The following is a 12,939-nucleotide window of genomic DNA, read 5'->3' on the forward strand; positions in this document are numbered from 1 at the left end:
CGTAGAAATTCAATGAAATCAAAATGCTATAATTGTTTAAGTTTCTCAGGACTCAGGCCCTGAAATGCTTTATTTTAAATTTAGCAGTTTGATTAAATATATATGTAGATCAATAATCAAGTGAGATCACATACGTTTGGTTGTTATATATGTGCATAATTGTAAAACCTGATGTTTATCACATGTACACTAAAGTTCACCTTGAATGCTCGTAAAATTAGAGGTTGCTCTAATTAACGGAAATAAAGCTTTGGATTTTTGGAGTATAAAGTCTGGAACTCAAACTGAGGACATTAGGTATCAGTGATGTATGCCACTTTCTTTGTCTTTTAAAAGTTATGTGTACGGCAAGTGTAGTTGGTACATTACGAGTTTACATGCAATTTTGACCACATTTGAAAAAGGCAAATTTCACATGGGTTGAATAAATCAAACCACAAATATTTAATTATTTTCATATTTTTGCAGATCAACAACAGTATTAAAATTGCGCATACAAAAATAAACAAACAACATCGTACATGCAGCTACTTTCACAGTAAATCTTGACTAAAATACATAATTTTGTAGTAATGGTTGCCATTGTAGAAAAAATAACCCTAGACACACTATAGAAACAGTAGACAAACGTGTTTAATTGGGATGAAATAATGCTGATGAGTGCCACTTGCAAGTAAATGAAAATTGTAAAGAAATTACAATGTGTATTGAGTAATTCCCAAATCAATAAGGCATGGGGCTGTTTATGTTTTACCTATATATATTATGTGAAACCAGACCAAGTCTATTTTGGCCCAGGGTGGCATCGCCACCGGCTATGTCAGGAGATCGGGAACCAGCTGCTATCTACGAACCCTTTGAAGTCATCGCCCCTACCCCGTAAAATATTGAAGAAAATACTTCCCAAATTGGCGAAATAAGCAAAAAATATAAATGATGTCGATTGAACAAAATATGATGATAGGCATAGTAGTCTGGAAACTCTTTCAGGGGGTACACGTATTCCGAATCTGCAAGGGTTTAAGTGAGGTTTTGGAGCTTGAAATGCAAGATGGCGGCGAAACCATGACGAAATAGGATTTTTGGAACCTGTTTTCGCCTGGTAAGTGGTATAAAGTATATATTTCAAAAATATCATGACGCGCATTCGGCTCTACAATTAACCATGCCTCACTCGGCTTTTTATTTCATGCGTTTAGGTTACGGTATAAAAAAGTTATTGAAGGAAAACCTTCGGCCAGTCTGTTGTTTACAAATGCGGGAAGCGAGATTTTGATACTTTTTATGACGTTTAAGTTCCAAAAACACATAGTTCCAAACAGGTTCCAAAAATCCTATTTCGTCATGGTTTCGCCGCCATCTTGCATATCAAGCTCCAAAACCTCACTTAAACCCTTGCAGATTCGGAATACGTGTACCCCCCTGTCTTTAGTACATAAAAAGGCTCATCCGTTATACAAAGATCGATAGTTTGGTTTCAAAACAGACTATTACGGGGGAAAACTATCAGTATATGCGAACATCCGCCCACATGAAACGTTAAACACTGGAGGCATGTACAAAGGATGAGGAGTCGACAGACCGAAAACCACATCACCACACATGATAAAATACATACTGAAAAGAACAGAAAAAAGCTGGCAAGAACTTTATGTATGCAAACGAGTTAACATATTATAATCGCACTTGTTTGAAAGAGTTCCGAAAAAATAAAACACCTGCAATGTCTTCTAATTAGAAAATAAAGTTGTGATCATGTAATACATGTAAGCCACACGATAAAGGTCCTGATTATAATAATAATACATATCCATAAAAACAGGTGATGCTACTGACGGTGGCCCATAATGCGTCATTGCATACTTCAATGACTGTGATCGCATGTAAATATTTTGCAGAAAACATATGCACAATAACTGGGTGAATATTTTGGCAAATAGTGCCTTTTTCGCATTCTCTTGAGACTCTTCAAATTAGTAAAATGTGACGTGATGAAACAATAAGACGTCAGTACATGATGAGATCACGATACATGTGTGCATACAATGCATGTCCTAATAAACATACAAAAACTATTTCCACAATGTCTAACAGCATTTTCTTGTGTTCAAAATAGTATTAATAATATTACTAGTATTATATATGTAATTTTGGCGTTTCATGTTTTGGTAGTATATGTGTCTTCGGTAATCAGTAACAAATATCGTATCACACTGGATAAAATGTACATTCGTTCGACTTACAGTTGGATATATTCATACAATCAATTTCCCAATGTCTAATGCAGGCTCGGATTTAAAAACAATTCCTATTATGGAGTATCACGTTTAGGTGAGAGATGTGTGTTTGAGAACATCTCTTGTTTAATACTTGGCTCCCTCCTTGAGAATGCCCGCGTGACATAAGAATGACGTCACGTGGCTAGCACCGTGGCAACCGTGTATATTTGTGGCAACAATGACTATTGCTAGGGTCATCGCAGGGGAAACAACCATCAGGAGCCAAAAACTGCGGGAGACGGTATTTCCACCGGAACTAGCTGCAGCAGATGTTTTAACTGAAACACAGGCATACAATGGTAAGCAACGGCGACCGTGACTTCAAGTATATCATTTCAAACGAATTCATTATCACTGATCACAATTTAACACGGTTGAGAATGGAACATAACTAAACAAATACAATTTCAAGTGATATTTTTGCATCTAAAGGCTGTCTCCCGTCTTGCATAAGTGTCGTACATGTAATTCAATAGATCTTTTCCCATTTCGGTAATCACATTTTCCGTTAGTGCATAAAAAGCAATGTGTTGCTTGAAAAACAAAAAATGATTTTTACAAGACCAGCCTTTATACAGAATTATGAATGCATACAAAGTCAAAAATGTTTATTTGCTATTATATCATCAATTTTTGAATGACAGCGTTTTTTCCCAAAGTCACACAATTTTCCAATTGAGAAGGCACAGGCAATGAAACAAAATGATAAAATTAAAAGAACTCGCTGATTTCAATCGTATAATGGTGAAATATATCACTAAAGGCTAGTCAGCGTAGCATATCACCGTGAACAAATTGCAAACGTATCAACTGCGACTATAAATGTATGCTTATGTGCAAGTCTCGTTTAAATTTCATAAATGGATTACGGTCTATGGCTAGCATTACGTGTTTTTTCAAGGCACTGTCCCGTCTCTAACAGAATCGATACCAATGCTACAACACGAAAATATTCTTAAGAAAAATCAGTGAATATATTGAAGCTGAACAGTGCCTCAGAGACATCCGCCAACATACGGGTATTTGTCTTACCTGAGATAGGTGGTAGTAGCTGGAGAATGTAAGTAGACCAAGCACCACAAATCCCAGGTACTGGACAAACCTAAGAAACTCCTGAAAATATGAAACACCGTCTATGTAGCTGGGCTGAAAGATCTAGAAGCATTTTAACCCTAAACGATTTTTAGCGGTAAACGAATACGCTGGCTATAAAGTACATACGTCAAGACGTCAATCGGTTGCAAAAAAGGCTTATCAGCATATGAACTATGGAACAAGGCTGATGTGCATTATGTTTCAATGATTGATATGCATGTCTAAAATGAGTAGTTTGGCAATAGCAATGTTCAAGGATCCGAATCAAATCCTATAAAACTCACTGCTTTGTGGTTTCTTGTGGTTTGAAATAATAGCCTCATACGTGATCGCGATCGAACGTTAGATTGTAAGCCACGCCAGAGTCACGTACAGATAATATGCATGCCTGCACGTGCACGTTCGTCTTTTATCTCTAAACTTGTGCAACGCTTGTCATTCGATAAGTAAAACAAACAATTGCTTTAAACGGGTCATTTTATCTTCTTAGTATTATTAACACATCTATAAGAACGTTTAAGGTTATACACCACCATTGTCATTTCCTCTATAATTCAATGTGAAATGATTATTTTCAGACAAATTTTAAACCATGACAGTTCTTTCAAAATGACCTTTCAACTATAGGGCAGCAATTTATGCTTAAATCTCTATTCTAAATGATAAATCAAGCAATAATAGATACTCAAGGTATAACAGTTTCAGGAATAATGATATTTTTGATTTACAGTGTATTGAGCATGTGAAAACATGTCTATCAGTCATAAAAACATTATTTTTTTATTGAGAATTTTCCACACAACGGAAGTACATATGACGCAATGGTGACGTCATACCTATAAGATCATGACGACGACCAAATGTTTGGGGCAACCACACTTGCTTAGAATTCCGTAGAAGCGTTGAGTTACCGTAATCACGGGTCTTACCCAGATTTTGTCCGTGATGATGGCAAGGAGGATGTAGTGTACGAGCGCCTGTCCTTCTAGCATCCGCCAGGACCAGAATAGCAGGCTCGTGGTGCTGGAGTGTAGGGCCTCGGACTGCAGCTTCTGTAGAGACAAAACACTCACATGGTGGATATTGGGAACCAGCAGATACAGAGACAAAATCACACACATGGTGGATATTGGGAACCAGCAGATACAGAGACAAAAACATACACATGCTGGATATTGGGAACCAGCAGATACAGAGACAAAATCATACTCATGGTGGATATTGGGAACCAGCAGATACAGAGACAAAATCATACTCATGGTGGATATTGGGAACCAGCAGATACAGAGATAAAATCACACACATGGTGGATATTAAAACCTACCTGGTACACATGCCATGGTGGGCATTGCGAATCAGCAGATACAGAGACAAAATCACACACATGGTGGGCATTGGAAACCAGCAGTTACAGAGACAAAAACATACACATGGTGGGCATTGGGAACCAGCAGTTACAGAGACAAAAACATACACATGGTGGGCATTGGGAACCAGCAGATACAGAGACAAAATCACACACATGGTGGGCATTGGGAACCAGCAGTTACGGGGACAAAAACATACACATGGTGGGCATTGGGAACCAGCAGATACAGAGACAAAATCACACATGTGCATTGGGAACCAGCATATACAGGGACAAAAACATACACATGGTGGGCATTGGGAACCAGCAGATACAAAGACAAAAACATACACATGGTGGGCATTGGGAACCAGCAGTTACAGAGACAAAAACATACACATGGTGGGCATTGGGAACCAGCAGATACAGAGACAAAAACATACACATGGTGGGCATTGGGAACCAGCAGATACAGAGACAAAATCACACACATGGTGGGCATTGGGAACCAGCAGTTACAGAGACAAAAACATACACATGGTGGGCATTGGGAACCAGCAGATACAGAGACAAAATCACACATGGGCATGGGGAACCAGCAGATACAGGGACAAAAACATACACATGGTGGGCATTGGGAACCAGCAGATACAGAGACAAAATCACACACATGGTGGGCATTTGGAACCAGCAGATACAGAGACAAAAACATACACATGGTGGACATTGGGAACCAGCAGATACAGAGACAAAAACATACACATGGTGGGCATTGGGAACCAGCAGATACAGAGACAAAAACATACACATGGTGGGCATTGGGAACCAGCAGTTACAGAGATAAAAACATACACATGGTGGGCATTGGGAACCAGCAGATACAGAGACAAAATCACACATGGGGATTGGGAACCAGCAGTTACAGGGACAAAATCACACACATGGTGGGCATTGGGAACCAGCAGTTACAGAGACAAAAACATTCACATGGTGGGCATTGGGAATCAGCAGTTACAGGGACAAAAACATAACATGATGGGCATTGGGAACCAGCAGTTACAGAGACGAAAACATACACATGGTGGGCATTGGGAACCAGCAGATACAGAGACAAAAACATACACATGGTGGGCATTGGGAACCAGCAGTTACAGAGACAAAAACATACACATTGCGGACACTTGGAACCTGGTGTGTATTTGGAACCAGCAGATACAGAGACAAAATCAAACGCATGGTGGGCATTAGGAACCAGCAGATACGGATTCACTAAAATGAAATGTCTAATATATATTTGACCGCTCTTATCAACGACCGCTGTATAAAGAGAATATCGCGTGATCAATACGACGAGATTTAATGCCGTGTTTGATACGAGATAAAAAGAGGAGTTCAAACTAAAAAAAACCCCATAAACTTCATTTATACAACGGTCGACATTTATGACTACCATATCTTATCGTGTATGAAGTACTATCATTTCAGAAGCCCACGGTAGGTTCTTTTAATTTAAAACAAATCAACTTGTACTTCAGGGTAGAAATAATCGGACCAGATACTTCAAAGTGACACAAATATCTTTATTGCACTCGCGTTATCCAATTTAAAAAAAAGGTTGACTAGTTAGCAAACAAACGAAGGGCTCATTTACGCACACATGTTTTGAACATCGTGTGAATACTTACGACTAGTTCTGGTGTTTTCATGTTGGCCATGAACACGTCCGTGTAGCTCCACATGGTCTGGTCCCACACGGCGGAGGACAGTCCGATCAAACTCCCATAACAAAAACACCGCCAAAATATAAACTTTTTGCTGTAATGTTTGAACGTTCTAGTGTCATGTTTTTCACAAGAATGGTCTATGAGGTTGGCATTTTTATCATCTGTAGTCCACGGTAAAGGGTTTATCTCTTTTCGCGGCTGGTGTTTCCACCAGAGACAAAACACCACTCCAAACATGAGAGCAGCCCCCCCAATGGTGTCACTGGTCGAGTCTATCCAGAATCCGAGCTCGCTGTGGTGCGACATGTAATTCTTGTTAGCGGCATGCGCCCGGTACACCGTCCCATCGAACGCGTCCAAGAAGCTCCGTACTTCGTAAATGAGGCATCCGATACGGCGAGATGTCAGCGAGTCGGAGACGATGAATCTCATGGAAACAAAAGCTAGAAACAGATGAGTGAACGTAATCATGTTTGGCGATATGAAGTAAAACACCTCACTAAAATGCGTGATTTCATTGAAATACTCCGACATGGGCGTTAGCACGTAATGAGTGGTGGGGTCCTGTAAGATGAGCTTGACGGAGAGCGGGTGGAAGGGGGACCATGATTGGCCGGGAACCTTCTTCTCAGTGACGAGGTCCACGGCCTGTAGCCGGTGGTACAATGTGATGTCCATGATCAGGTAGTAGCTCACCACCGCCACCACCAGCAGAAGCAGGCACGTACGCTGGTTAGCCGTCAGCGACACGCACACACCCTCCATGCCGCCCCGCTGGCTCGCACCGTTCATTGAAGTGGAGAAGTTGCCAGCCAGTCGACTGATTCCTTTCCTAACGTAATCTGTCAATCTGAAAACCAATGAAGAACATCCTGATTGTAAATTTGGGTAAACCGATCGAAATAGTGGTTAAATAATTCTGGTAAACCTTTAGGAATTACATGATACAATGCTAATCACTATTTATATTATTGAACCATGTGTCACCTAACACGGAGACAGGCTTTTACAACAACATCTGTTAACGCTTCATGATTACTTTTCTTTAAAATACCCGTTTTAAATGTTCAGGGTGTTTAAAACACATTTTATTTAACTAAATTCCTAATGTTTTGTATTCATTATAATAGATCATCTTTATTCCACCTTATATGCATATCAAGCCATTTTCAGATTCTAAAATAATCGTATTGTTCCATGCTTAAGCATTGATGTCATAGTGTATTTGAAGTGATTGTTGACTCACGAAAAGTCTACGGAAACCTGATTAAGGCTACTGATAACTGACCTCAGTCAGACTTTCTGATAACAATACACGACACATTGGAAGGATTTCCCGCATCGAAATAGTCCCCCAACATGTATCTATGACTTACAATCACGTGTAGTCATAAATTGACGTTAGATAAAGCACACGAACAACCTTCATAAAACCTACAATATTTCAGCCACACTCCCGCTGTCCGAGTTGTCGCAAGGAAACAACTAAGATCTAGTATCCGAAGGTATACATGTAGGAAGAATAAAACAAAGGCTACCTTGTCCCACATTCAAGCGATAATCACTACTGGATTTAGACAGGGGCGCACCCGGCGCGCGCCCCATCTAAAATTGTTAAAATTTACTTGACAATGTCAATATCCGAGGAATCATATGACAGTTATGCACTTGAATGCAATAGTTCAGACTTAAATGTCTCAATATTTTCTTTTGGACGAATTCAAGCCCAAATTAACCCATTAAAAACCATATTTAGTTCGTATTCTTACGAAGCGAGCGTACGACGTTCTTTGTCGCCCTTCCAAAGTGCGCCCCCTCTAACAACAAATCATGAAACCGTCCCTGATAAAACTCCAGTTTCCCTTACTATGAACAGGTAGTTTTCTAATAACAATAATACAGTGTTTGTGAATGTTTGAATACACAACTCTCAGTTACCAGTAAAAACTCACTTATCATTCTACAACGCTTGATCCAGATATTCATACACCTGCAAGATATGCCTGTCTTAATTGGTCCCCTATTGAGGTCCTTGTCAAATCTCAGTTAACTTTACGAGAATCTTTAAAACTTAAATGAACACGAAATAGAAAATCCACCCTTAAACCACCCAGTCCGAAAGCTGCCGTCGCTCATCCTTACCTTTGGATTCACTTTTATATTTTCCCTTTTTCACTTATTCTTCATAACATTTTAACAATCTTCGAGTTAATGTTTTTATTGAAATCAGATATGAAAATGCATAAACTATTGTTAAACACTCCTGCAGCCATGCCTGCACCTATTCACTAATACTGACCTAGATTTCGGCTACAATATCTTGACAGCACACTTTTGTTTCGATTGCGACTTCACGGTTGAGCAAAAATGTATCGTACGATACAACAGGCCTATAGTCGCCGATTCGAACGACATCACCATACATTTTAAATAAGCACTGTTCGAATACAACCACATAGACTTTATTTCATTTTAAATGTAACATGTTTAACTGAAGCTATTGAAACCACTTATCTAAGTTTAAAATTAATTATGCTAAAATTAAGTACTGTACACTAAAATGCCACAGGCGCAAATCACATAATCAAAAATCGGCCTATATATATTTTTATTAAGATATCTTATTATAGTATATAGCCCATATAGAACATTAAAAAAAGTTTGTGTCAAGTACCTGTGTAAAATGCCACATAGAGAATTGTTACGGTAAATCATGTAACCATCTGGCCAGGAATTACAAGCTTTATTAAGCTTAATAAAGGTCCAGTTGTGCAGCAAGAACAAACTCCTTATTTCGTATGGATAAAGGCAAGAAAAGGGCAAGAAAATATGTTTAAATCACGTCCCCCTCGACCACGGGACACAACCGCTCCTTACATGAAGCTCGTCATCATCACCGCCCTCGTGATGTTATCATAAATCATACATTCAGGATATGTTCAAGATTAAGTACTTGATATTTAGTTTTAAAAGAAAAGCGTTCTAGGATGTTATTACATACCTAAAAATAAACTGTCATACACGCCAAGATCCTACGCCGATCAAGCGCTAACCCATTAAAATACAATATATCGTTAGTTGGACAATTTGATATTATCAATTTAGAATACTTGTTCAATATCAAGTTACGAAATGTAAAACAACATACTTCTCTATAATAGTCCACACCATCGACAGGAATCAAGTATTGGGATACCTCGAAATGTAGGATGAAATCTTGTTTGCGAGTTGTGTATGCAAATGTTCTTTTCTTAATTCATGTATATTATATACATAAACTTTTTTGAAGTTATCACAGCGACAGCGAACAAGAGTGAAACATGCATAGCTAAAACACAGGTGTAAATGATGTAGAAAGAAACCCGTCGTAACTTAGGCAACTGTACTCTAAATACTCCGCATAAATACCATTCCAAATACAAGTTTCCCTAACAAAAGAATGTCATATTCCATTAGAAAATCAACTTTCTTTATCAATAATGTATTTCCAATTCCGTTTAAAATGAGACTGATAACTAAAATGAAGATAATGTTCAAATACACGAGTACACTTTTTATCATCATAAGTTAAAGGCTGGATTTTTTTTTATTGCGGTATCAGCCTTAAGTAGAGCCCTTATCTGTCCATTGCAACATACAGATTTAAATGATTTCAATAAAGGAACGCCGGATGTTCATTGCGAAAAGCAAAGAATTTCTCAATATAAAAATGACTACACAACATTTATACAGTAAAGCATTTAACGGACGCATACGAAAACAGCTCGTCCAAGCACTTAATATGACAGGCGTGAAGCTTGACAATGAGCCGTGGAGGAAATTAACAATAATGAATTGTCTTAAGTTTGACGAATTACTAGGTCATGCTCTGTCTATTTGATATTTAAAGGTGATGAATTTAACAATGGATATGCTTTGCCAAAACAGTATATTGTAATTGTAATACAATCTTGAATGATATTGCATGGAGAATGATTAGAGCCCTATTTTTAAGTTCAAATACATATATGCTGTGGATCAAGATACAAACATGAGATACATGGTGTTGTTGTTAATCTGCCAGGTTAAGAATTTCGACAAAAACAGAAGTTAAATTAAGTTAATAAAGGGGGATAACGCAACGAGACTGCAGGTTTCGGTACTAAAACTACGGGACTGCGAGTTTCTCAGTTAATCAAGGGGAATAACACAACAGGACTGCAAGTTTCGGTACCAAAACTACGGGACTGCAAGTTACTCAGTTAATCAAGGGGGATAACACAACAGGACTGCAAGTTTTGGTACCAAAACTACGGGACTGCGAGTTTCTCAGTTATTTAAGTGGGATAACACTACGGGACTGCAAGTTTCGGTACTAGACCTACGGGACTGCAGGTTTCGGTACTAGAACTACGAGACTGCAAGTTTCGGAACTAGAACTACGGGACTGCAGGTTTCGGTACTAGAACTACGAGACTGCAGGTTTCGGTACTAGAACTACGGGACTGCAGGTTTCGGTACTAGAACTACGAGACTGCAAGTTTCGGAACTAGAACTACGGGACTGCAAGTTTCGGTACTAGAACTACGGGACTGCATGTTTCGGTACTAGAACTACGGGACTGCAAGTTTCGGTACTAGAACTACGGGACTGCAAGTTTCGGTACTAGAACTACGAGACTGCAGGTTTCGGTACTAGAACTACGAGACTGCAAGTTTCGGTACTAGAACTACGGGACTGCAAGTTTCGGTACTAGAACTACGGGACTGCATGTTTCTCAGGTAATCAAGGGTGATAATACAACGGGACTGCAAATTTCGGTACTTAAACTACGGGACTGCAAAGTTTGGTACTAAAACTACGGGACTGCATGTTTCTCAGTTAATTAAGGGGGATAACACAACGGGACGGCAAGTTTCGGTAATAGAACTACGGGACTGCATGTTTTTCAGTTAATCAAGGGGGATAACACAACGGGACTGCAAGTTTCGGTACTAGAACTACGGGACTGCAAGTTTCGGTACTAGAACTACGGGACTGCAAGTTTCGGTACTAGAACTACGGGACTGCATGTTTTTCAGTTAATCAAGGGGGATAACACAACGGGACTGCAAGTTTCGGTACTAGAACTACGGGACTGCAAGTTTCTCAGTTAATAAAGGGGCATAATACAACGGGACTGCAAGTTTCGGTACTAATACTACGGGACTGCAAGTTTGGTACTAAAACTACGGTACTGCAAGTTTTTCAGTTAATCAAGGGGGATAACACAACGGGACAGCAGTTAGGTTTCTCAGTTGATAAAGGGCGATAGCACAACGGGACTGCAAGTGTCTCAGTTGATAAAGGGGGACGACACAACAGGACTGCAAGTGTCTCAGTTGATAAAGGGGGGTGACACTACAGGACTGCAAGTGCCTCAGTTGATAAAGGGGGACAACACTACAGGACTGCAAGTGTCTCAGTTGATAAAGGGGGACGACACTACAGGACTGCAAATGTCTCAGTTGATAAAGGGGGATGACACTACAGGACTGCAAGTGTCTCAGTTGATAAAGGGGGACGACACAACCGGACTGCAAGTGTCTCAGTTGATAAAGGGGGATGACACTACAGGACTGCAAGTGTCTCAGTTGATAAAGGGGGACGACACAACAGGACTGCAAGTTGCCCAGTTGATAAAGGGGGACGACACAACCGGACTGCAAGTGTCTCAGTTGATAAAGGGGGATGACACTACAGGACTGCAAGTTGCCCAGTTGATAAAGGGGGACGACACAACAGGACTGCAAGTTGCTCAGTTGATAAAGGGGGACGACACAACAGGACTGCAAGTTGCCCAGTTGATAAAGGGGGACGACACAACCGGACTGCAAGTGTCTCAGTTGATAAAGGGGGACGACACAACAGGACTGCAAATGTCTCAGTTGATAAAGGGGGATAACACAACGGGACTGCAAGTTGCTTAGTTGATAAAGGGGGACGACACTACAGGACTGCAAGTGTCTCAGTTGATAAAGGGGGATGACACTACAGGACTGCAAGTGTCTCAGTTGATAAAGGGGGATGACACTACAGGACTGCAAGTGTCTCAGTTGATAAAGGGGGCGACACTACAGGACTGCAAGTTGCTTTGTTAATAAAGGGGGACGACACAACAGGACTTCAAGTTGCTTAGTTAATAAAGGGGGTGACACTACAGGACTTCAAGTTGCCCAGTTGATAAAGGGGGGTGACACTACAGGACTTCAAGTTGCCCAGTTGATAAAGGGGGGTGACACAACAGGACTGCAAGTTGCTCAGTTGATAAAGGGGGACGACACAACAGGACTGCAAGTGTCTCAGTTGATAAAGGGGGACGACACAACAGGACTGCAAGTGTCTCAGTTGATGAAGGGGGACGACACAACAGGACTTCAAGTTGCTCAGTTGATAAAGGGGGACGACACAACAGGACTGCAAGTTGCTCAATTGATAAAGGGGGACGCCACAACAGGACTGCAAGTTGGTTAGT

The 12,939-nt window shown here is 40.1% G+C and overlaps 1 protein-coding gene across 6 annotated transcripts; it reads right to left on the reverse strand.

The window, feature by feature from the left end:
- Positions 1-439: 439 nt before the first annotated feature.
- LOC128208951 (ceramide phosphoethanolamine synthase-like) lies at positions 440-10,891 on the reverse strand. 6 transcript variants are annotated; one of them, XM_052912687.1, is made up of 5 exons: positions 9,595-10,891; positions 6,408-7,296; positions 4,304-4,426; positions 3,312-3,392; positions 440-2,557 (listed from the first exon to the last, which is right to left on the reverse strand). In XM_052912687.1, exons 1-5 carry the CDS (start codon positions 9,615-9,617, stop codon positions 2,495-2,497), a joined length of 1,179 nt encoding a protein of 392 aa, XP_052768647.1. In that variant the 5' UTR covers positions 9,618-10,891; the 3' UTR covers positions 440-2,494. The 6 variants fall into 6 exon arrangements, with proteins under 6 accessions (XP_052768647.1, XP_052768646.1, XP_052768651.1 ...); XM_052912686.1 differs by lacking the exon at positions 9,595-10,891 and adding an exon at positions 9,121-9,473; XM_052912691.1 differs by lacking the exon at positions 9,595-10,891 and adding an exon at positions 8,746-8,901.
- Positions 10,892-12,939: the final 2,048 nt, after the last annotated feature.

Source organism: Mya arenaria, chromosome 11 (assembly GCF_026914265.1).
Source record: "Mya arenaria isolate MELC-2E11 chromosome 11, ASM2691426v1".
In the NCBI taxonomy this organism is placed as follows: domain Eukaryota; kingdom Metazoa; phylum Mollusca; class Bivalvia; order Myida; family Myidae; genus Mya; species Mya arenaria.